General features: G+C 35.5%; 2 protein-coding genes and 1 pseudogene across 2 annotated transcripts; 1 reads left to right on the top strand and 2 right to left on the bottom strand.

Annotated features, from left to right (window-relative positions):
• Positions 1 to 3,382: 3,382 nt before the first annotated feature.
• Positions 3,383 to 4,314, bottom strand: LOC114688280 (annotated as a pseudogene).
• Positions 4,315 to 11,551: 7,237 nt separating this feature from the next.
• Positions 11,552 to 12,490, bottom strand: LOC114688283 (olfactory receptor 4F6-like). The gene has a single exon (XM_028862900.1). The coding sequence runs from the start codon at positions 12,488 to 12,490 to the stop codon at positions 11,552 to 11,554; it is 939 nt and encodes a 312-aa protein (XP_028718733.1).
• Positions 12,491 to 26,109: 13,619 nt separating this feature from the next.
• Positions 26,110 to 27,030, top strand: LOC114688282 (olfactory receptor 4K3-like). The gene is given in 1 exon segment (XM_028862899.1): positions 26,110 to 27,030. A coding segment is annotated over 1 exon segment (921 nt).
• Positions 27,031 to 27,269: the final 239 nt, after the last annotated feature.

The raw sequence follows: 27,269 nt of genomic DNA, 5'->3' as shown, positions 1-27,269 counted from the left end.
ATTGGACATGTCAAAGAAATAATGTGCATTTACAAAATGAAGAACCACTCTGGACACCTTATCTTACAACTGAAACAATTCTCTCTTACATCATCTATATGGCCACCTTTAGGACAGACTAGCAGAAGCTACTAAAGTGTTACTTCCCCTTTGATGACTCTGAAACCTCTTCCGAATAAATTATTAACACTCTAATCTAAACTCTGTGTCCTTTTTGAGACAACACAACCCAAATAACTAGAGACACTAGTCTCAAATATAGAAGCTCTCATTGTGATGATTCATTTATTTACCCATTTTTTTTAACATTATAGACTGCCATTGTGTCTTTGTTGTGTTCAGATTATCACAAAGTCAAGTAAAACCCACATTTATTTATCCATAGTGCTTTTTTTTATTATTAACTTTTTTTATTATTTTACAACACCATTCAGTTCAACATAATAGCCACAGATTCCCCTGTTCTCCCCCTCTCGCCCCCCTCCACCCAGCCCACCCGCCATTCCCACCTCCTCCAGATCAAGGTTTCCCCCGAGGACCGGGGTCGACCTGGTAGACTCAGTCCAGGCAGGTCCATTCCCCCCCTCCCAGACCGAGCCAAGTGTCCCTGCATAAGTCCCAGGATTCAAACAGCCTACTCATGCAAGGAGCCCAGGACCCGGCACCAACGCACAGCTGCCTCCCAAACAGATCAGGCCAAATGACTGTCTCACGCATTCAGGGGGCCTGATCCAGTTGGGGGCCCCTCAGCCTTTGGTTCATAGATCCTGTGCTTCCATTCATTTGGTTATTTGTCCCGGTGCTTTATCCAACCTTGGCTTCAACAATTCTCGCTCATATAAACCCTCTTCTTTCTCACTAATTAGACTCCCAGTTCTCCACCAGGGGCCCAGCCGTGGATGTCTGCATTCAGATTCCTCAGTCCTTGGATGGGGTTTATGGCACAACTATCAGGGTGTCTGGCCATCCCATCACCAGAGTAGGTCAGTTCCTGCCGTCTCGTGACCAATGGCAGCAGTCTTTTGCGGGGGTATCTTTGTGGATCTCTGTGGGCCTCCCTAGCTCTCTGCTTCCTCCCCTTCTCACCGTCTCATGTGGTCTTCATTTACCATGGTCTCCTATTCCTTGTTCTCCCTCTCTGTTCTTGATCCAGCTAGGATCTCCACTCTCTTTCCCTCGACCGTCGCCCTTCATTGTTCCCACTCATGACCAGGCTGTTCATGTAGATCTCATCCATTTCTCCGTGTCTTTTTTTGGGGTCCCGTTTTCCAGGTAGCCTCACTGGTGATGTGAATAGCAGTCCAGTCATCCTTGTTCCACATCTAGCATCTTCCTATGAGTGAGTACATACCATATTTGTCTTTCTGAGTCTGGGTTACCTCACTCAGGATGATTTTTTCTAGATCCATCCATTTGCCTGCAAACCTCATGATGTCATTGTTTTTCTCTGCTGAGTAGTATTCCATTGTGTATATGTGCCACAATTTATTTATCCATTCTTCAGTTGAAGGGCATCTAGGTTGTTTCCAGGTTTTGGCTATTACAAACAATGCTGATATGAACATATCTGAGCAAGTGCTCTTGTGGTATGATTGAGCATTTCTTGGGTATATGCCCAGGAGTGGTATAGCTGGATCTTGGGGGAGTTTGATTCCCAATTTTCTAAGAAAGCGCCATATTGATTTCCAAAGTGGTTGTACAAGCTTGCATTCCCACCAGCAGTGGAGGAGAGTTCCCCTAGTTCCACATCCTCTCCAGCATAAAGTGTCTTCAGTGTTTTTGGTCTTAGCCACTCTGACAGGCGTAAGGTGGTATCTCAGAGTTGTTTTGATTTGCATTTCCCTGATGATTAGGGATGATGAGCAATTCCTTAAATGTCTTTCAGCCATTTGGGTTTCCTCTGTTGAGAATTCTCTGTCTAATTCTAAAGCCCATTTCTCAATTGGACTGTTGGTCGTTTTGATGTCTAATTTCTTTGCATACCTAAACATAATAAAGGCAATATATAGCAAACCAACAGCCAACATCAAATTAAATGGAGAGAAACTCACAGCAATTCCACTAAAATCAGGAACGAGACAAGGCTGTCCACTCTCCCCATACTTATTCAATATAGTACTTGAAGTTCTAGCCAGAGCAATAAGACAACATAAGGAGATTAAGGGGATTCAAATTGGAAAGGAAGAAGTCAAGCTTTCCCTATTTGCAGATGACATGATAGTATACTTGAGTGACCCCAAAGATTCCACCCAGGAATTGATAAAGCTTATAAACACCTTCAGCAACATAGCAGGATGCAAGATCAACTCAAAAAAATCAGTATCCCTCCTATATACAATGGACAAAGAAGCTGAGAAGGCAATCAGAGATACATCACCATTTACAATAGCCAAAAATGACATAAAATACCTTGGGGTAACACTAACCAAGCAAGTGAAGGACCTATATGACAAGAACTTTAAGTCCCTGAAAAAAGAAATTGAAGAAGATGTCAGAAAATGGAAAGATCTCCCATGCTCATGGATAGGCAGGGTTAACATAGTAAAAATGGCAATCTTACCAAAAGCAATTTACAGATTCAATGCAATCCCCATCAAAATACCAACACAATTCTTCACAGACCTGGAAAGAATAATACTCAACTTCATATGGAAAAACAAAAAACCCAGGATAGCTAAAAGCAACCTGTACAATAAAACAACTTCTGGAGGCATCACAATCCCTGACTTCAAGCTCTACTATAGAGTTACAGTAATAAAAACAGTTTGGTATTGGCATAAAAACCGACATGTGGACCAATGGAATCGAATTGAAGACCCTGACATTAACCCACACACCTATGGACATATAATTTTTGACAAAGAAGCCAAAAGTGTACAATGGAAAAAAGAAAGCATCTTCAACAAATGGTGCTGGCATAACTGGATATCAACGTGTAGAAGGCTGCAAATAGATCCATATCTGTCACCGTGCACAAAACTTAAGTCCAAGTGGATCAAAGATCTCAACATAAATCCAGCTACTCTGAACCTGCTAGAAGAGAAAGTAGGAAGTAGTCTTGAACGCATTGGCATAGGAGATCACTTCCTAAATATAACACCAGTAGCGCAGACACTGAGAAAAACAATCAATCAATGGGACCTCTTGAAACTGAGAAGCTTTTGTAGAGCAAAGGACATAGTGCTTTTTTTAAAAAGAAGTACATATTGATGTATTCTAATTTCTCAAAGGAAGAGAAGCAAGGCATTAATTGTGTAGGAATGGATATATGTTGTGAGGGAGATAACATGTGCAATTGGCAAGGTTAACTAGCATGTGCCTCAGTGGAACCTTCCAATATACAGTTGGATGTACACTTTTAGAGCTCCCACACCAGATTTAATCAACAATATCTGTCAAAACTAACTCTTTTGCATAATGTTTTGATTGCTACCCTTATATCTTATTCCTCAATGTATAGATGACAGGATTCAGGGCAGGGGTGATAGCAAAGTCAGCAATGAACAGGTATTTGTCAACAGAGGATGTGGGGAAAGGCCACACTTAGAGAAATGCACAGAGTGAAAAAAAGAACAACCACAGTGATGTGTGCAGACAAAGTGACAAGTGCTTTGACAAGTCCCCTAAAGACCTCTTCCAGACTGTGACTAAAATAAAGACATAGGAGAGGAGAAGCACGAAGAAGGTTCCCATGCTCATGAAGCCACTGTTGGCTGCAACAACAAACTCAAACTTGTCTCCATCAGTGCATGCAAGTTGTATGATCCAAGGGAAGTCACAGTAAAAGCTGTCTACTTTGTTAGGTCCACAAAAAGGCAGGTTTATCACAAAAGAGAACTGGAACAGGACATGGATCACACCAGTGACCCAGCCAGCAATTACAAATGAAATGCATATTTTAGGGTTCATGATGCTCAAGTAGTGCAGAGGCTTACAGATGGCTGTGTACCTGTCAAATGCCATGGCTATGAGCAGCAGCATCTCCACTCCTCCCATAATGTGAATAAAACAGATCTGAGTCATGCAACTGTGGAAAGAAATTACTTTCCATTCTTTCAGAAGACCTGAGATCATCTTGGGAACAGTGGTGGAGGGAACCCACACATCATTCAAAGACAGGTTGTCCAACAGGAAGTACATAGGAGAATGTAAGTGAGAGTCAGCAATTACTAAAATGACAATGAAGAGATTTCCAAGAATGATTCCTAAGTAGACCATAGAGAATGTCAGCATGAGAAAAACTTTAGTTTCCCAAGAACTAGAGAGTCCTAGAAGCACAAATTCAGAAACCATGGAGTCATTTAATTGATCCATTGGTGTGAGCACTTTCAAATCACTTGATGTTAGGAAATGATGAAAAATTGCAGCCAATGCTACAATTGCATATTTTCCACTTATGGGGCTCCTTTATTCTCTGAATTTTAAATCAAGAGAAAAAACTCTGAGTCAGATAGCAAAAGGATAAGTAAATGAAAAATACAAACATAAATGTAATATATAGAGACAAATGGGGTTCATCCTTTTTATTCTAGGACCAGACATTTTGTTGTGGTAGATTTGCCTTGCAGTATATCTAAATATGTTCTCTGAACTCTTCCCTAGATATTTTCAATGTCTAATTACTTCAAGTGTCAGGGAATATTCATATATTATGCTCTTGGACTATTTTTCAAATTATTCTTTTGTGAATTTGTTTCACTGGTGAAATGGAGATTTAGGCTCAAAATTATATTTAATCACATTTCATCTGTATTTGTTTTTGTAAAATTACTGCCATATTTTGGTTGACATGCATTAGTTATATTCATTTGTAGCCACATTGTGTTTTGAGTACATTCAGGTGATATGCACAGGTATTAGATCTACCTTTTCAGCATTTTCTACCCACGCACATTCCCATTCCCAAACCACTATTGATCAGTCACTATACAGTCATGTTGAGTTTGTTAACATTTTCCACCATGGCAAGAACTTGGACATGTTTTCTCTCTCTGTCATTTCCTTTAACACAGCGCCTTGCACTTTTATCTATTGTGCTGTGAATGACATGATTCCTTTCTTCGTATGGCTAATATTTAATTATATGTTGGTTTTTTTTCAATGTGCAAGCTACTATAAATAGTACAGTCATAAGTATGGACAAGCATGTATCTCTTTGGTATGCTGAAATTATATCCTTAAGATACAACTCATAGTAAAACAGTGGATAAATATGGCAACTCTATTATAACTTTTTGAGAAACTTCTATGATTCCATATAACTGCTACGTGAACATTCCCATCAAAAGTGAATAAACCTGAACTTTTACCCTACTTTTGATGAACATTAGTTTCTTTTGGGTTTTAGTAGTAGCTTTTCTAATAGATGATACTGTGGTTTTATTGTAGTTTTGATTTGTATTTCTCTTATGGCTTACAATCTTAACACAGAATTTTAAATATTTATTTCCTTTTTAATGAGTATGAGTTTTTTTGCCTGCATATCTATATGGGCACCATGTATTTGCAATGCACATTGTGATCAGAAGATGACATTGAGTCCTCTGGGACTGGAGTTACTGCAGACTTTGAGCTACTTTGTGAATGCTTGGAATTAAATGTGGGTTCTCTGTAAAAACAGTAGATAGTCTTTTCCATTGGACCATCTCTCCATCCCCAGTAGTGAATATTTTTCTGTAGATCATTTGGGCATCTATATTGATTTTCTTCAGAAGTGACATTCATTCTCATTGCCCATTGATTTTTAAATAGGTTTGCTTCTTTTGTCAGGGGTGGATTTAGCATTTTGATTTTCTTAAATCTTACAGATGAATGTTTATATCATTCCATTGTTTGTCTTTCTGTTTGGCTATTTTTCTTTTTTCTTTGTCCTGTATAAGCTTTTCATTTACTTCTCTTTCATCAGTTTTTTTTTTTTTCACTGCAGAGCAGTTTTGGAATCCTATAAAAATTTATGCCTGTGCCAATGGCATAAATTGTATGACTGTTTTCTTGTAGTTTATTTTTTTTATAATTCATGACCTACATGTGTATGTTTTGCTTTTTCTATACAACTTATTGTGGAGGTTACCCACTAACATTGAGATGATTTTTAAAACGTTTAGCTTATGACAGTTTTTTCATGGCTCTGCTTAAGCATTGACATTCAGTGGCTGTAAAAGTAAACATATTATTAGTTTAAAAATTACATGTTAATACGTAGCATTTATTATGTACTTTTTTGTGCAGAGATATTTAGCAAGCCCATCAATTCTCTATACCATGTAAAATCCTGTATATGTTCTACACTCTTTATCCAGATTTGTATGTTAAGAACAATTCCCAAGGTTGCAGAAGGATAGAGTCAGGTCCAGGACTTACATTTAGTAATTGAGATAACGTATTCATGTTTTTGACTACAGTACTATGCTATTTTGATTTGATACTTTGAAATATACTGCAGGTTTCCCCAAACCCTTCAATCAAACTTCCTTCAACTTCTGTGTCCTATAGCTATTATAAACCCATTTAAGATAAAAATATCTGAACTGGTGTCCCCTATAATTACACTTCTCTCTTGTCAGCCATCCCTTACCAACCCTAGCTGTTCAGTCAGTCCTACCACCCCACTTGCCATAGGTACCTTGTTACTTGAGAGAAACTCTATTCTGGATATTCCCTATAGCAATTGGTTTTCATTTACTGTTTTACTGTATATCTCTACAGGATTCAGTCCTGGTTTTATTAATTTTTGTATATTTCTAAACCTTTGGCTTATTGGCTTCATGAAGTTCTTATTACCACTTGATTTCTATCCTGTTATGATCCCCAACCCCAGTTTTTAAATGATTACAGCCTTATCTCACATAAGGAACCTGAGGTCTGCTTTTTTTTTTTTAACATGTAATGATATTTCTATTGTTCATTGAAAATTGGGCATGCAATGTCAAGTCAGCATATTTCCTGAAAGTCATTCCCTCTCAATAGGGAAAAAGACCTTCATATGGACAAAGTGTTACTTTGCTCATAGTCTTATTAGTGTAGTTAGTGTTTTTGCTATTAAGAGTGCAGCAGCTATGATGCACAAAGCCCATGTCTTACATGCAGCTCAGTGGAAACTTGAACAATCCCAGCACTCAGTGTGCATGTTGAACAACTTCACCAAAGCCATCAGTTATTTATGGAGGTTTCTTCTAGTGATATGTGAAAATGAAACTCTACTCTTTATGATTTGTTACAAACAGAGCTTTCTGTTAATGGCAACTAAATTCATTCTGACATTTTTTTTTCTGGTTTTTTGAGACAGGGTTTCTCTGTGTAACTTTGCGCCTTTCTTGGAACTCACTTGGTAGCCCAGGCTGGCCTTGAACTCACAGAGATCTGCCTGGCTCTGCCTCCCAAGTGCTGGGATTAAAGGCGTGCGGCACCACCACCCGGCCCTCATTCTGATATTTTCTTGATCTGTTTTCCCCAAAGTTGCCTACAACATTTCTCCATACTTTTTATTTTGTATAGTGATGGGTTCTCCTATGCTAACCCTTAATATTTGGTATAACTCATGCACATTAAGTCCTGTTTAGTATTTTCAGCATCATGATACACAGTTTAGTTAGTAACTAACTATTAAATTATTTAACTGTAGAGGTAGTTTTGGATCCCAGAGTAAAATGTCCAAAGTCAAATATTGTATACTCATGAACAAGTCTTTTTTCAGCTTTAAGTTAATCTGAAAACATGAACTTATTGTCATGTAATCCTACCAAATCTATTAATATATATCTTCACCATTCTCCAAGACACACAAAACAGTCATACCACAGATTTCTGCTCTTGACATACATTTTCCAATTCACAGGTTTTACTACCAAACAATTTCTACTGTTTAATTTGTGTACCTACTGTTGCAGCTTTTGGTTTCCTGTCTTCATATTTTCCCATGTTGAAAATGAAAAGTGATTGCATTGTTTTCCCCCATGTTCTGATTAATTTTAATGTGTTTCCAATTAACATCAAATAGCATTGCTTAGCTCTCCTACTGAAAGTCTTGATGAATTAAGTCCTAGAGCATATCACATAGAACCCTGAAAGACATAAGCACAATGTTATTTAAGATATTACTTCAATAAATTTTATTGACTATTTAACTCATTTATTTATTGTAATTATTTTTGCAGACCACAGATTGAACACAGAGCTTTGAACAATTTATGCAAGGGTTCTAACATTGCTGGACCCCAGCTCAACCACAACTCATAAATGAGTTAGTTTGCTAAACAATTGCTACTATATAAATCCAAATATTGATTATTTATAAAATATTGTAACAGAATTACTGTACTTTAATCCAATAACTTCAGATTATACATGAAATATTAAAGATTAATAAAAGGAAGGAAACCTACAAAGGCTATGGTCCAAAAACATTTGGTAAGTAGAGATGATTTAATCCAGCAATAATGTTTGGAAGAAAGTAACAAAGAAAGAATCATTTGAAGACCATAGATATGTTAGCCTCAAGAAATTTAAGTCCGAAAAGAAATATATTTAGTCTATCATTGCCACTTAAAAACATACACGATATAATTAAAATATAATAAAAGCATGACATTTATGAAAATAAATGACAATATATGCATTCACTTGAAAAATACAAACTTCTTAAATATATTTACACATTGACCAAAATGTGAGATCCAACCATGCCTATGGGTAAAATGACTGAAAGTCATAAAGTAATAATTACTTCATAAAAAATGAATGCAACCACTGCATATGTGTATGACATTTTCTGGAAAGGGCCTTCTGTGGTCTTATTGGAAGATTCAATTTGCTATTTGAGCCATAGATCACAAAATTATATAAATATGCTGTGATTAGTTAAACTAAGATTAAAATGAAAAATGGAATGAACACGGTAAAAATTAGATAGTTATGAGTTCATTTAAATATGCTAAGTGATTTATTACAAATATGTTGGAACATGAATGAGTAATAAAAATCATATCTTTTGCTGGTTGACATAAATGCAGGCCAGTATGGAGACTGTGGATTTCTGATAATCTTATTAAATGTCTTATAAAAAATCTTTGGGTGACTAGAAGTCTCTAAATGATTACATTCTACAGAAAAGACATAGAATAACATTAAGATTTATGTGTGTGTGTCTGTGTGTGTGTGTCTGTGTCTCTGTGTGTGATTGTGTGTATGATAAATGTGTGCAGGTATGCAGAGAAGCTAGAAGAGGTCATTGAATACATATTCTGATCCTCTTCAAGGGCAGAGTGTGTTATTAACCACTGAGTCATCTTTCCAACTCTGGAAATTATTTTTAAACTTTAGGTTAAGATTTCTCTTTAAGGTCAAAAGTTTCAGAAACCATTTCCATCTAGTCCTATGATACTTCCTGAGATTATGGTAACCCTGTGGCTGATTTGGACTGAAATGCTTCTCACCCTCAGTTATGGGACCATGAGTCACAGTAACTTCACAGGGCAAAGGAATCATTGCAAAATAAACCTTTTTAACTCTGACCCTGTCATGCTATTTCATGTATCTATATTTAAAGTAAACAGGAAGGCAAAAGTTAGAATGGATTTCTTTTACATTATTTTACATTACTGTATATTTGTGAAAGTATAAATTAATTGGAAATAGACTTGTTTCCCAAGAATACAGGATGGTCAAATAGAATTTATTATATAAAGTAGGTTTGTACATTGTTAAATCTGTAGTAATTAGAAAAAAGTTTCATTTGTAGAATTACAGAATGAACTTAATATTGTATTCTGGGAGGGGAATATAAGCTACCATTTACCTTATTACGATTTTTATTAAGGAATAAGTTCTATGTTTATTTTAAAACTCAGGTAAGCTTTAACAAAGCTTAAATATATTATCTATATTAATCTCAGTGGGTACTAGATAAAATAGTGGTGGAGGTATGGGTCAGGGAAAGTAAATACAGAAACCCATAGATGGCTAAAGTGCTACAAAGAAGTGATTGTAGAATGCTCAGTCCTATATGTAACACCCACATATCCCTCTCCAAACATCAGGGAGCAGTGCAGAAAAGGGGGCAGAAAGAATGAAGTCAGAAGATTGGGAGGTGTGCAACACACAGGCATATCTGAACATGGCACAGCTCTTGCACTCATGAACTCACTGCAGTTGTGGTTATCTGCATAAGAACTGCACGGGACTGGGGCCACCAACATCAAGTATTGTGGAAGCGACCTCACAGACAGGCTATTGGAGGTTAGTGGTTTCTGGAGGAGGGGATGCAATCTTCTTTAGTGTGCGGATTATAAAGCATTAGGGATTAGATCTGAGATACCAAAATGCATCAGTGTTGTTTTAAGGAAAGAAATAAAAGTATTTTATTTTAGAGTTATTTAAACAAAAATGAGTCCAGAGTTGAATTCTCTATTGTATGTTCTCTGAGTTTTCTTTCCTTTGTCATTTGAGTCTGATTCTGTGCCTGCATAAAAGCTTTCTTGTAGCATGTTTGTCACTGTATCTTGGTGTCTACCCTGTGTGTGTGTGTGTGTGTGTGTGTGTGTGTGTTATGAGCTATGTGTGTGAGTGGTATCTGTCTGTGTGTGATGTTATTGTCATATGTAACAAAAGACCTCGCTGTCTATTTATGAACAGCAGAGAAACCATCACACTGTTGTCATATGTAACAAAAGAACTTGCTGTCTATTTATGAACAGCAGAGAAACCATTACATGGAATAGTTTACAGTATTTTTTTAACAGAGTTTTACAAAGGATTAAGTCAGTGGCTCCAACTGATCCCAACTCAACCAGAAAACAAACATCATTGATTATCATCCAATAACCAAAAATGTTTGCTTTCAGCCTTTATGGTTGATTTTTAGGAAGATACTTTCCACTTCTTATTTGTTGCTTTCAGCAAGTGATACACATATCTGGGCCAGGGGCTTGAAAAACACACAGTTTGAGATTGCAGCTTGGGTTACAAAAGTTGTTTACATGGAAGCCCAAGGTAAGTAAGGATGATTATTACAACGTTCTCTCAAATCCAGGTTAAACAGTTTGAGTACACAGTAGATTAGAGGTCACAAATTAAGTGACTTCAAGGTGTACTATGAACTTTGGCTGTGAAGTCCAGCAAAAGCTCCAATTTCTTAGAATATAAGATATTTTCAGAATTTATTCAACACATTACATTTCTTTCAAACTGATAGTATAATGTAAAAAAAAGTACTAACCATCCTGAATCAGCATATAAAGTGAACATACTTTGCTTGGCAAAATATAAATGTTATGAGATACAAATTTCTTTTTTTCCTCAAGAGAGATAGGAAGATATCAACTACGGGTGGAAATTTATTAGTTTCTTTTTAGCTTTTCTATGGATAATAAAAGTATAGTCAGCACAAAATGAATAATCAACTCTAATTAAGTATGCCATTATTGTCGGATAACTTGAAATAAACTATCTAATAGTTTTAAACTGTTGAATAAAGGAAAATAAATTGTCTCAACACAGCAGTCTTCAGCTATGCTTATAGGAGAGTAGTCAAAGATGCATTTTGTACTTCTGTAGATTAGGATATTTTCCTCAGATTGAATAGCTGAGTAATCATTCTCCTCATTGCCACCTTCATGTCTTTGTTCCTCAGTGTGTAAATGGCAGGGTTCAGGATGGGCGTAATCAGGAAGTCCAAAATGGCAAGAAATTTATCCACTGGAAAAGTAGGAAATGGCCACATGTACACAATGATGCATGGCCCAAAGAACAGAACCACCACAGAGATGTGAGCAGAAAGTGTAGAGAGGGCCTTGGACAAATCACCTGACGAATGTTTCCTTACAGTGAGAAGGATAGCAATGTAGGAGATAATCAATAAGAAGAAGGTGCCTACGGAAATAAACCCACTATTGGCAGTAACCATGAACTGCATTTTGTGGGGCTCTGTGCAGGCCAGTTTGATAAACTGAGGAAGATCACAGTAAAAACTATCTATCTTATTAGGACCGCAAAATCTCAAATGGACAACAAAAGCTAACTGGGCCACTGAATGAAGGAACCCAATGATCCAAGCACCAGAAAGAAGCAAAAGGCAAGTCTGTGGGCTCATGATGGTCAGGTAGTGGAGGGGCTTGCATATGGCCACATATCTGTCCCAGGCCATGGCTATCAGCAACACCATCTCAGATCCCCCTAGAACATGAAGGACAAATATCTGGAAGACACAGCCCTGGAATGAGATGGTATTGTGCCCAGAGTACAGGTCAGAAATCATTTTGGGAACAGTTAAGGTGGAAAGACATAAATCAATGAATGAGAGGTTTCCCAAAAGAAAGTACATAGGGGAATGTAAATGTGGGTCAAAGGCCACTGTAAGCACAACAAGGGTGTTTCCCAGGACAATGGCTACATAAAACACCATAGAGAAGGCAAGGAAGAAATGTTGTATTGGTCTAGATGTTGAAAGTCCCAGAAACACAAATTCAGACACCTCTGTGTAATTTATTTTAAGCATTTACTCTTTTTGCTGTTACCTAAGGAACAGAAAACCAAGGTGTTTTAAAAAGAATTTGTTATCAATATATAGTTTAAAAAACAATTCAGAGTATTTTCTGACTGAACTAAATCTAAATAAGTTTTTATTATCACCAGAAAGCATTTTGAAAATTCCTTAAATCATTTTTCTGTCCAACAAATAGTCGATAGTTTTCTGCCAGAACTAGGTCAAATTCATGTGAAAAATGGACTGTTAGTTCCTCGGGAGCTAAGTAAATTGCAACATCTACTCTTACAATACATTGTAGGAAGAGGATTGTAGTATCTCAGCTATGTGACTCATCACAGTGGTATTCACTTACTGATAATAGCCTTGTTACTACTCAAGAGAACGTGGAGAACTCCAACCTTTGGAACTGGTTCACACAAAGAATCCCAGATAGGTAGACAAATAGGTGAGGAGAATAGTGATGAAGATTAGAATGGAGGGCAGGCTAGACATAATCTTAGATCTATATTAGAATTTCATTTTTCACTGAAACCCATGATAAGTTTGGGAAGTTTACTAAGCAGTAGCCTGATCATAATTACTACTTTCAAATGGTCATATACAAAAATAGAAAGGAGGACTCCAAGTAATCTGCTGTAGCACAAGTGGAGAAATATACAGTGTTTGGGAGCTGATGAATTATTCACACCAAGCTGTAACAAATGAAACCTGCAAACCATATTTGCTACCCATCGTGAATTTTAGTTGATCCCAAACAATCATTCAGATATGAAACAGAAATAGGGCTGCAGCGATGACTCTCTGAGCAAGAGACTTGCCGTGCAACCGTCACAACCTAAGTTTAGACACCCAGCACCTGTTTGAAAGTCGAGTGTGGTGGCACATGCTTGTATCAGTGCAGGGAGAAGCAGATCCTGGAGGTGCCAGCCTCCAGTTCAGCTGGAACAGTAAGCTCATGTTGCAGTGAGTTTGCATGTGTCAGACTAATAGATAACTGACCATCCTATATCTGCACTCCCCACTTTACAGACACCAGCAAGGTCACCTCCAGTCTCTGTATGACTGTCATTTCCATATCATCACTCTACTTCATGCCTGGCTCCCTGCATTAAGATACTCTAAGAATGGGGCTGGAGGGGTAGCTCAGCCGTTAAAGGCTAGGCTCACAACCAAGATACTCTAAGAATGAACTGAGGCAGTCAGGATGGACACACTGTTCATTGTAGATATCTGGTAAGTACCATAACCAAAGGGCAACACTGCAGAGGTGATGTGAGGAGGCCCTGCCATGTGGACACAGATGGAAATTTATACAGTAAACACCAGGTGAAATATAGCAAGACTGAGCAAAATACTAGGACAATCACTGAGGTGAATGGGAAGAGACTTTTTTTGTATAGAACCTATAATCAATACTCTAAAGGAATTAAATGCCATTTAAAAATTTAAAATACTGATATTCTTGGCTATAAAATATATACATAAGCAATGTGTTTTAATTGTGTGGATGAATCAAATGTTCTATTAAACCACAAAGGTTTCAGTTTACAAAAAGAAGCCCTAACAAAGGGGAATCCATGGCTGATATGTAAAATTAAATTAAATCATGAAATTTAAAAAAGTAAGCCAAGTACTGCTAAAAAATTGTGTATTTCTTTTCTCCCTTGTTTTTATTTTCTAAATATTTAAATTTTTCTTACTGACAATATTGTATAAAAAATATAGCCATCATTCATTCTGAATATAAATACTCATAAGATTGTCAACATATTACCAAAAAGGTGTCTGCTTGGAAAAATAGTACCATTTGTATAGGGAACTCATAACAAAATCAACACATACAGCAAACAAGACAAACAGCTTTTACATCCACCATTCATCATTCTCTTCCTGTTTTGCCAATCAATATGGAAAGAATAGGAGAGATTTGGAAGGGCAGAAGAGATAGATCAGCAAAAGATCCCCAATATTTTTAAGCCTTCAAGATGAAATCTCATTTTGTACATTGCATATGTATTATAAATTGACATTTAGTAGTTTTTAAAATGTAGGCATTATTATTAGAGTGAATTTTAGCCATGTGGCAAATATATTCACAGATAGAATATAGCTTAAAAGTGTAAATAATGAATGTATTAATCTCATATATACATACAAGGAAACAATATTAAAACTCACCTGAATAGTTCTACATATACAAGTCTAGAGGGACTTCTACTTAACTGAAAAATAAAAGAAAGTATAAAAAGTAATATGGCTACTTGTAAACATGTTTGAATTTAAATATTCTTCAAGAAGAAACACCAAATAACACCATCAATGGTGAGGGCTCAATGGTGGGATTTCATGTGGCTTTCACTTCTTTCTATTTTATTGTATTGCTTAAATGGTCTAAAAGAATCTTATATCAGTGTTATATGGAAAGAATAGGAGAGATTTGGAAGGGCAGAAGAGATAGATCAGCAAAAGATCAAAAGTGGATTTGTAAATACAAAATACTAGGTTCAAGAAGAACAGACCTGTAAATTCAATGGAGTGATTTCAGATTTATCCAAACTAGCATTTAAATTTATAATAAAGGTTTAAAATGCGAGAAAATATATGCCATTCTACAAAGAGTATCCTCAATAACAGATTCATGGAGAACATAAAAACTCACATTTATGAGCAGTCCATTGCTACTTTCTTTAAAATGTATCAGTTATTTGACTGATACTAAAGGAGAAGAGATGAGGGGAAGGGACATGGACAAAGAAAGGAAATGGTAGAGAAGGTAGAATAAAGCAAGACAACACTATAAAGGCTAAAACAGAAGTAATTAAAATAAAAAGGCTTGGTATGTTGCTGCATTCAAATTGACCTACTACTCTAAGACTATGATGAAGGACCAGGCTCAGGTACACAACAAGCAAAACAAGAGAACCAAAGATAGCACCTGAAGGGAGTATTTCTTGAGTCTTCTTATACCTGCTCACTGTTTGAAACCCCCAGCAGTCACTACGTAAAGAACATCTCTCTCTGTGAGGTGGTCAAGTCTTTAGAATCTGTGTATTGGTACTTTTCCTGCTTTAATCTGGACTTTCCAAGATATTTTTTTTAACATTTTCATTTGTTTCTAAGAAAATATGATACAGACCCTAAAATTGTTTTGAAAATCAAAATGAAACCTAGGGTTATCTAGTGCATGCAACTTCTATATTTGCTTTGGGAACGCCACCATGAATGGATGCTTGTTTAGTGTTTAGTAACTTTAGTATGCTATCAGTGTCTACTTGCCAGTATTCTCTAATACTAGAAAGCTGTATTTCCACTATTACTTTACCTGTTAGAAAGTATCTTCCTCTTGGGTACTGCGTGTTTAATGCTTCTTACCAATGCTCTAGCTACCTATAACCTGACAACAGCAATTGGTGACCACCTGATGGCTGGTGACCTAAGTCTCCATTCCATTTACCCTGGGAATTGTACTTCAAAATCCCATGGCCTTAAAGAGGGAAATACTAGTTGTTTTAATAAGTGTTTGCTGAGAAAGGAAAAAAAAACCAAAGTATTTTTAAAGAAAAGCAACCCTTGACATTTTATTGCATAGTATAATTTATATATGATTTTGACCAATAATTGTTGAAAACCATGTAGCTACTAATTCATTATCATTAAATTATTTATGTCAACATATTAACTGTATAAAACAATGGACTAAATAATGACATTTTCATATACACATAATATTAAATTCCTTTATTATGCTCTCTCATATATTTCCTCTACTATTTTCCCCTTCCATATTGCTAATTTTCCCCTTTTTATTGTCATGTCATTATACCTAATCTCAAATGTCACAAACTTTATGAGTCAGCGTTATGTCTTCTGACATGATAGCCAATTCCACTAGAAATATATTCAAGGAGTATTCTAGGGAATATCTGACACCAAGTTTTAGGTTAATTTATGCAATTAGTGTTTCCATTTTAAAATCATCAATATTAATTGATAATTATATTCTATATGTAACTATACATTTCGTATATAGACAAAGATTATCAAGGTAATATTACCTAATATTCAAACCCAGTTGTCTCTTGACAGTTCATCTTCCCTTTGTATCATTGTTTTAACATGAAAGTAAGAATTTATGCCTATTTTAATTTTAACTTTCTCAGCTTTTATAGATCTATTTTTCTATAATAGACTTATGAGATAAATGTGTAATGTTATTCTTTATCATGTGAATAAATAAGATTGAAACTCATCTTCAAATGATTGGGTTAGAGCTCTTGTTTCTAGTGAAGAATTCAGTCCAATAGTATTTATTCATTGGTTAATGCGAGGCTTACTGAATGCCAGAAATTCTGCTCAGCAAGCAGAACAAATGCTACCCATCTTTAGCCACAAATGCTAACTAATATGTATTATAAACAATGTACTGTTTATTGTCCCCACTTTACTATTTTGTAGCCTAAATAACACCTAACTTGGATGGTTTTAAAATCAATATTTAGTTTATTAATTACAACATTGTTTTGAATCAAAGCGTATATTTACCTAGTATTAAGTGAAGAAAAAGGAAAAGATGAGCATACCAAAAGGATAATTATACACCTATTCTTAGACAAAATGACAGGAATCAGTAGTCAAGAAATCATTTTGAAAAATACATTTTAAATCCAAACTGATTTGAGTATGATGAGATAATGTACCTAATATATTCTCATTTATCTTTTATAAGGTTTTTTTTTCTTTTTTTAATTGGAGTAAAAATTAAACTCAAGGCTTCATGAAGGCTATATGTTTAGCTCTTTATTGTTAAAATTTTAATATATACTATTTTATGTGTATATTTCTGTGTGAGTTAATGTGCATGATGTGAGTACAAATATCCACAGAGGCCAGAAGAGAATGACAGATCCTCTAGAGCAGTGGTTCTCAACTTTCCTAGTGCTCAAACCCTTTAATACAGTTTCTCATATTTGGTGACCATCAGCCATAAAATTATTTCATTGTTAATCCATAACTACAATTTTGTTACTGTTATGAATTATAATATAAATATCTGATATGCATGATATCTGATTTGCAACTCATGTTGGGGCTGTGATCCACAGGTTGAGAATCATTGCTCTATAGGCAGTTGTCAAGCACCATATATGTTCTGGGAGACAAACCTGGGATATCTGAAGGATCAGTAAGCATTCTCAGCTGCTGGAACATCTCTCCAGGTTTTCCTAGTTGTTTGTTAGAAAATTTAATTTTCATTTCATTGTTATAAAATTAACATAACATAAAAGCATTCTTTTTGCTATACAATTCTGTTGCAAGTAACACATTTACCATGTTGTCCCCCTCAAATATGAATGTACTTCCACCTACTAAAAAGAAATCTGGTTTCCACCAAGCACCCACTTTTGAGAACCCTCCTCCTAGCACTTGCAAAATTCTATTTTACTTTCTGTTGTACATACCTATACATAGTGACTATTTTATATCAATGCAATCAAGACAGCAGGTAAATTTCTGTATCTGGTATCTTTAACTTAGCAAAATGCATGCAAAGTTCAGTTACAATCAGGCATATATCAACATAGTCCCTTTGCATCTTAGAATATTATTTCATTGTATGTACATATATCTACATCTTTATCCACTCATCATCTCATAAAAATGATAGTGAGTTATTCCATTTTTGGTTGCTATGTATTGTTGCTGTGATGATTCACCTACTTTTCTGTCTGTCGGTCTATCTGTATTGGATGATGAATATGGTGGCCCATGCCTGTAGTCTCAGCACTTGGGAAGTAGAGGGAGGAAGTATGGTGATATTTTATTTGTATTAAAATGTTATTTGTATGTTAATAAATAAAGCTGCCCGGGGGTCAGAGCTATTAGCAAACCATAGAAAAGCAGGACAGTGGTGGCATACACTTGTAATCCCAGCACTTGGTAGGCAGAGCTAGGTAAGTCTCTCTGTGTTCAGGGATACAGCCAGTATTGGATACACATGCCTTTAATCTCAATACCAATCATAGAAAACCTGGAGGTCTATACAGACAGGCGGTGATGAGGTGGTCATGTAGTTGGGTTTACAACCAATGAGAAGGCAGAACAGAAACACTATAAAAAGATAGAAACACAGGAAGTAGCTCTGGTTCAGAGAGGTAGGACCATCACAGGAGGAAGGGTAAGGTTTTAGCTCTTAGCTCTGACCTCTTGGCTTTCTTCTTTGCATTGGTTCTGTGTTTCTTATTTAATAAGATGGTTGGTTACATCTACAAGAAAGTGTCAGTATGAGGGTAGTCTGGTGACATAATAAATTGGAGCCATCCTGTGTTACATGCCAAGTCTGTCTCCTAAACCATAGCCCAAACCCACGCCAACCAACCAACCAAAGAAACAAAAAAGTCAGTGTTTTTGAATATTTATTTTCAATAGTTCAATATTTATCTTAAATAGTGTTTGATTAAAATATTATTTTCAAAATGGATAGAACTTAACTGGAAAATTGTTTTAAGCCCTCCTTTTTCTTCTACAGAGGGAATAAATTATATAATCTGTTGGGTGTAAGTAAGTACAACATAAAATAAGGCAAAGCAAGAGAAGGAATGGGGCAGGTATGTGGAAGAATAGTGTTTTTGTTTGCTTGTTTTTGTTTATGGAGGCAGAGTTTTGCTATGCTTATTCACCCCAGCCTAGCCTTTAGTTTCTGGTCCAGCTTCAGCTGTGAGTGCTGTGATCAAAGTCCTATGCCTCCATGCCTGAGAAGGCTGCAGTTTTGATTGAATCATTACTGACTTTGTGATACTGAGGATGAAACTGAACTCCTCACATGTGTTAGTGAAACATTCTGCTACTGAGCTACAACCTCAGCACTAAGGCCCCATTTTATTTATTTAGTATTTGATATTTATTTTCATTTTTAAATTCTTTGGCAATTTCATACATGTATATAATCTTTTTTGATTACATTAACTGTCTTATCACACCTTTGCTTATACTGGAAGAGCAATTTAGTTCCCAATTTCTTGGTTTCATTTCATTTTTTATGCTACTCTGCATTTAATTAGGGTTGCTTGCATACATATGGCTATGAGGTTATTTACTGCATTGTGAGTAACTTATCAATAGTTACACCACTCAAGAAAAATGACTTCTCCTCCAGAGCTTCCACTAACTACCCAAAGCTCCTCAAATAGGCATGGGACCTCATGAGTCCCTCCATTGTTTATAATGGAATATTGACTGGCTTTGTAGATCTTGATGCTTGAGTTTATCAGTGTGAGTTTATAAGGGCAACAATCGTGTAATGTCCAAAAGATGGTGTTTCACAGTATTCCTATCCATATTCTGACTCTTCTGTTCTTATGTCCCCTGTTCTACAACACTCCAAGAGCCTTGGTAGGAGTTAGATATCTAATTTACAGCAGAACACTCAACAAAAACTTATTCTTAATTGTAGTGGGTAGCTGTTCCAGCTTTGACCTGGAAGTAATACCCCATTGAGGCTTCAGGTAACTGTCACGTCTATGAGGCAGAGCCAAGAGAGGAGCCCTTAAGACCCGAGATCTGGATGTGCAGGCTCTCTTGGATTGTGGATCCTGGGTGCTGGAGGTAGACTGAGCAGAGTTCTCTAGAAAACACCGCTGGACTGCACTTCACCTTTCCCAGACTCTGTAACCAATCTCTTTACTTGTGAGTTACCCCACAAAATAAACCTCCCTTTTAACTACGTGGAGTTGCCTTAATACTTAATACTTTGTGTCTGCTTCCCACTGCAAAAAGAAGTTTCTCTAAGCAAAATTGAGAGCAGCACTAATCTATGGTAGATTTAAATATTTAGATATTTAGTTTGACAACATGACCATGTAGCAAAACTGCAGCAGTAGGATCCCCAGTGGGGTGTATGACCCCTCCAGTCACATGACTTTTAGAACAGGTTTCCAGTAACTTTTGAGTAGAGCACCTGGAATCTAATCAGAAAGCAGTTACACTCTCACAACCATTGGATAAAGTGCTCAGTTTTCCCCATATCTTTGCTGGCGTTTGTTGTCTTTTTTTTTTTTATAGTCGTCCAGACTGGTGTGATACAGAATCTTCAAGTAGTTTCAATTTGCTTTTCCCTGATAGATAACAATGATCAACACATTTCCGTGTCTATGAGCCATTTGTTTTTCTTCTTTTGAGATATCTGTTTAGTTCCACAGCTAAATCTTTTTATTGTATTGTTTGTTTCTTTCGTGTTTAGTTTCTTCAGTGTATATTCTAGACACTTGAAGATTTCACCCATTCTTCAGTGTGTGTCTTCACTTGATGGACAGATTTCTTTACCGTACCAAAGGCTTTTATTTACATGAAGTCTTAGGTTTTTTTTGACCTGATTATCTGATTGTCCCAAGCCTTGTTGAGATATGCATTTATACTACTACATCTTGACATGTACTCCTTACTTTTTCCTCTACAAGTCTCAGAGTTGAGATACTTGATTCATTTGGTGTTAATCTCAGTGCAAGATGAGAGATAAGATCTAATTTCAGTCTTCAACATGAAGTTAACCCCTTATAATGCTATCTCTTCTCCAGTATGTATTTTTGACACCTTTATAGTTGTCTGAACTGATATGTACGTCCTCTGTTCGAGTTCCTCAATCTACCTGTCTATTTTTGGGCCAGTATCATGCTTTTTATAATTACTAGGACCCTTTAGCAAATTGAAATCTGTAATGCGATACCTATACCAGGGATTTTGTGGTTCCATATGAACTTCAATTTTTTTTAAACAAAACTCAGAGACATGAATGTAGAAGGGATATTAGTAGAGAAGAAAAAGAGGCTCATAGAGAAGAATAATTAAGAGAAGAATGAGTAACTGGATATTGAATCCAGGCATAATTGTAACTCGACACACAATCAGAATACACTGTATGTATGCATGCATAAAGTTGTTACTATATATGTATATATATATATATATATACAATTGTCAAACTATATATTATAAAGATTTTTTTTTTATTTTTCTGACAAATATTGCTGGAGATTTGATTAAGATTGGATTAGATATGTAACTGGCACTGGTAGCATGATCATCTTATTTTTGGTTAATTTAAGTTTTTGAGATTTCATTATTGGTGCTATATTTATAATGTTTTACTCCAGCTCCTCTTGATTTCTCCTATTTACTCTCAAATTTATGACCTCTTCTTTCATTATTCTTGTTACACACATACACACAACATATGTACACACACATACATACAACCTGGTGAGTCCCCTTAATATTTCATATAGATATACCTGTTTATGTATATGGTATACACACACACACACACACACACACACATATATATATATACATATATATATATATATATATATATATATATATATATATATATATATAAAACCAATTTGGATTGAAAACCTATTCCAGGGCCTGTTCCTGTTTAAGATTGAATCTCCTTCTTACAGCAGCCATTCATTGCTAGTAACTGTTCATCTAGGTGTGGAGATTATGAGACTTTTCTAGTCCACACTAGTATGTCAACTGGTATCCTTATGTATGTCTTCTTTGGATGATCATAGTGTTGAGATTTAATAGTTACTGATCCCTTGTTATATACAGATGACACTACTCACAGCAGGAGTCCTAGACTTCTTTTTCTTAAAATCTTTCTGCTCAGTCTTCCTTGATGTTATTTGAGGCTTTGGTGTAGTAATTATTTTGGGCACCTCATGGTGTGTTGTTCTCTGTATTTTGACCAATTGCTCTTTATCTGCCACAAAAAGAAGTGTATTTGATAAGGGGTTGGAATTACACTTATCTCTGGATACAAGGGTGAGTATTTAGAATGAAGTTAGAAATTACACTGGTTTTGGAAAGTGCTAGTAGTAGGTTCTTCTCTAGTGTCCAAGACCTCACTGACCATTGGTAGCTGGCTAGATTTATAGTACCAGTCCTGAATTCCGTCCTATGTTTTGCTTTCTGTAGGTACTACAGGTTATATAATCATATATAAAGATTCATAAATATGACCAAGAAATAAGAAATAACACATAGTGTTACCCAGACTCAGAAATATTTAACATTTAAAAATATTATTTTATTTGTTTGTTTTTAATGACATGACCCAAGTGGTGGCCCAGTGATAAGAATATGTGTTGCTCTTACATATCATTATTATTCTTTGTTATTTAGGACAGTATTAATAATTTAGTTGTTCTTTTTACAATTATTTTTGTGGAGCTGGTATTTGAACAACTGCTTTACTCTTGAGCTATATATCCAGCTCACACAGATTTTTAAAGCTGTATATATTATACACAGTACATTGTTCATATCAGCACAGAAACTTTTGAGATGGGAACAGGTTTTTCTGCTTCTCTCTGGCTGTTTTCATATAAGCATGATGGAAAACATTGATGACCAATTAAAAGATAGTCATCCACTCCTTTTGACAAAAATCATGTAGAAAATACAGAGAAATAACACTTCAGTCCTTTAATATATTGGCTTTTTAGAAATGTTTAGGAAAGAAATATTTTAATCATTGTCATCTAAAGCTTTGTATCATATCCCCACTTTACTCTCCTTGACTTTAACAACAGACTTTACCAATGAGCATTGCCTGCTCATACTCTCAATTCTGAAACTGCGAGGTCTCAAAGGAACATGATATAGATAGAAAAAAATTTCTTTCCCAAGAGGCTACTCAGCACTAAATATATACCTTAAACTTTTCCATGAACCCTTGGCACAGTAGCAAATGTGTTGTTTTGCCTCACTTTGATACTATTTTGGAGTTCTATTACAACTATGGACCATGACTTATCCATGGAAATACATTTGATCAGGTATTGTTTCTCTGATAAAATGTGATCTATATACAGTTGTTTACTTCTTCTTAATCCCCATCTCTAGGATATTTAAGGTAATTCTACAATTTTTAATACCATCTTATCACAAATATTAATAGGCAGAATTTGGAACTCCCACAGATATTTCAGAAATATCAAGATTTTGTCAAGCTTTCTTGAGATGTGTGTTCTCCATAAGCATCAAGAAGATAAGTATCAAGAAGAATATTTTGCCTTAGGTAAGACTATCCTCTGGGCAACTTGGTTGAAGAAAATCCATTCTGAACCATTGGGATATATAGTTTTCATGGAGTAAGGTATTTCTTGCATACACTGAAAGGTGACTAAAATAATAAATTTCCAGAGGAGAAACAACTGATTATTAATTAATTATATGAGAGAGAGAGAGTGTGTTATTTTATAGTTTACCTGCTGACTTTTTTCAGCTGTGAAATGAATGTAGATCTTACCATTATTATGAAGTTGTGGTTAAAAATGTTTTAGCACAGTCTTAATTTACAAATGAAATTCTAAGATATCTCCTAATTTTGATAGAAGATAATGAACTAACATCAATTTTAAGGAAACAGAGATTGTCATTGGGAGTTATTTGATGAAGTCTGGCAAATCTATTGAAATTGGGATATATCAAAAGGAGGCAGAGAAAGTAAAGAGGAAGAAGAAAGAGAAGCAAAGTGGCAAGAAAGAAAGAGAAGGAAAGTGGAAGGGGCAGAGTTGGGAGGTATGAAAATGTAGAGGGAGAGGAAAAACAAGAAGAAATAAATTTTCTACTTTCTGACTTGATTGAAATATGTTTAAAGCATTTAATTCAAAATGATTTGTGATAAAAATTCTCTAGTTTGCTCATAAGGAATCTCATAAATTTGTATATGCCTTTTACCCTCACTAGCCCAAAATATCTTCCCTTGGTGAATATAGGGAACATACACCTCTTTTAAAAGTTATGGCCTTTCAGTCCAAGGCATGTGAAAGTCAGCAGGAACACTGCAAACATGTTAGAAATGAGGGAGCCATCCTATTCTGTGACTACATAGCCATATTGTCCCAGTTTCAGACACTTAGTGTCTTCTAACTCAGAAATAACTTGACACCCGCCTATCCATGTTATTTACCACAATCTGTTTTCATTTAACTTCATGTTGACTTCCAGATTTCATTTTCTCGGAGGCTATTTTGTTTTTAATGAAAACTTAATGTCAAATAGTGTATTTCCTGTTTAAATCACATTTGGCCAAATGAATTTTTTTGTTGTTGCTGTTCTTCTGTTCTGTCTTGTTTTGTTTTATTTTTTCAAGACAGGGTTTCTCTGTGTAACAGCCCTGGCTCTCCTGAAACTCACTCTGTAGACTAGGTTGGCCTTAAACTCACAGAGATCCACCCACCTCTGCCTCACAAATGTTGAGATTAAAGGAGTGTGTCACCACTGCTCAGCTTTTTTTTTTTTTTTAATTTTATTTTATGTTCTTGGGTATGTTCCCTATATGTATGTCTGTGCAGTTCATGTGTGCCTGGTAGGCCAGAAGAGGGCATTGGATACTTTGGAATTAGAGTTAAAGATGATTATAAGCTGTCATATGGGTGCTGAGAATTGAAACCAGGTCCTCTGTTCTGGAATAACATCCAGTGCTTTTAGCCATTGAGCCCTCTCTCCAATCCCCAAATAAACTTTAAAAATAGATCTTTTTCTTTCTGAATACTAGGCCTCCTGGTTCACTGTAATTAGGTATACGTTAGGATTTGAGTAATTTTTACAGAGTCCATAATCTTTGAAATTCATTATCATCGAATGTTTCTTTCCAACAGTCATAACTTTTTCTTTATCACAGATGGCTGAATGTCTTACTTTTCACTGGGTTTTCAACTCTCATATGCAATTAACTATTGTTATTATGAAGCAATGTTGACAGTGTTATTGGAACTAGTATTACTACTTCCATTTTTTATTAAATTATTTATTCATGCATTCATTAATCATATAATTATTAAGATTCACTAAAGAGCTATTCTTCTAATATTTTAAATTTATATAGAACTTTATTTTCCTATCATGTAGCTCCTAAAGATTTTTTTCAAAAATTCACATTTATTTTAAGTATGTAGTATTGATTTGATTATAGTTCCTCATTCAGATCACATTCTTTTTAATGTTTCTATCGCCATTCATAACTATTTACTTAATGATAAGATTACACAAATGTGATATGATAAAATTCAAGAAATAAAAAAGTTAAGTACATTTTAATATACTTATGTGCTCAGCTTCATTCCTACCTTTGGCCTCACCTGACTTTGTTTCTTTTCTCTTAAGTTTTTCTTTTCATTTCATATATAGTATTTAATCACATCCTTACAAAGTATGGTTATTTTCCACTGTGTTTCATCTTCTAAAAACTATGTCAAAAATCTATTTTGAAAATGTTAATTACTGTATTTACTAAAATAGTTCTACATTTTACATAGTTATATTTCACTTGTGTTTCAGAACAATATGTCATTGTTTTGTCAATGGCCATTTTCATTAGCATACATTTCTTCTTATAACCTTATACAAGAATTAATTCATGTAAATAAATGAAAGTAAAGTTTCTAAGACACAATATATATGAATGCTACAGGGAATGTTATATTCAAAAGCCAAGATCTTTTCCAATATTAGTAAGTTAAATCACACCCATCAGAAGAATTTAAGAAGTCCTTTTAATTTATATCCTTTGATATTCACAGAATCTAATACTGTGTATTTTCCTTTAGATTAATTTGGAAATGAACTAAATGGAGGAAGTAAACCAGTCTGAGGTATCTGAATTCATTATTCTTGGGCTTTGTGACTCTTGGGAGCTCCAGGCCTTCTTCTTAGTGATATTTTCATCACTTTATTTAATCACCATTTTGGGCAACATATTTATTGTACTCATAATCATCATTGACCTTCATCTTCATTCCCCTATGTACTTCCTGTTGGCCAATCTCTCATTCATCGACTTCTGTCTTTCCTCAGTCACCACACCTAAGATGATCACAGACTTCCTCAAGGAAAAAAAGACTATCTCCTTTGGAGGGTGCATGTGTCAGATTTTCTTTGGACACTTCTTTGGAGGGGGTGAGATGGTACTGCTTGTGTCAATGGCTTATGACCGTTACGTGGCCATCTGTAAGCCACTCCATTATGCCAGCATCATGAACAGATATATGTGCATTGGATTAGTGATGACATCATGGATCATTGGCTTTGTGCATTCAATCAGCCAACTGGTTATAATTATAAATCTGCCCTTCTGTGGATCCCGGGAATTAGACAGTTTTTTCTGTGATATTCCATTGGTCCTCAAGTTAGCCTGCATGGACATCTATGTTCTAGAAATTTTGATAAATGCTGACAGTGGGGTGCTAGCCGCTCTATGCTTCATTTTGTTGCTGATCTCCTATTCTCATATCCTGATTACTGTCTGCCGTCACTCTAAGGATGGGGCATCCAAAGCTCTCTCTACTTGCACTGCTCATATCACAGTGGTGGTATTATTTTTTGGGCCCTGTATCTTCATCTATCTGTGGCCAGTTAGCATAACATGGGTGGACAAGTTTCTTGCTGTGTTTTATGCAGTCATCACACCTCTCCTGAATCCAGCAATTTACACTTTAAGAAACAAAGAAATTAAAAATGCTATGAAGAGACTACAATGCTAGTATATGAATTTCAGTAGGTATTTTAGTATTTTTACATTATTAGAATGTTAATTTATAGGGTACTAAACTAATCGCACTGATCTAACTAATCTTCTTGACTATAAACATTCTCCAATTCATGGAAGTTGTATATATTGCTAGTTAAAAGATCTATGTCACTTCAATTTTACAAATTTCATTGATCATTAGGTGGAAAATAACCTTCTGTTTATAGGATGGTACTAATCTTTTAAATTATG

The sequence above is a fragment of the Peromyscus leucopus genome, chromosome 4 (genome assembly GCF_004664715.2).
Source record: "Peromyscus leucopus breed LL Stock chromosome 4, UCI_PerLeu_2.1, whole genome shotgun sequence".
Lineage (NCBI taxonomy): Eukaryota > Metazoa > Chordata > Mammalia > Rodentia > Cricetidae > Peromyscus > Peromyscus leucopus.
The sequence above is the reverse complement of the archived record's forward strand: the minus strand, read 5'-3'. Positions and strand labels throughout refer to the sequence as shown.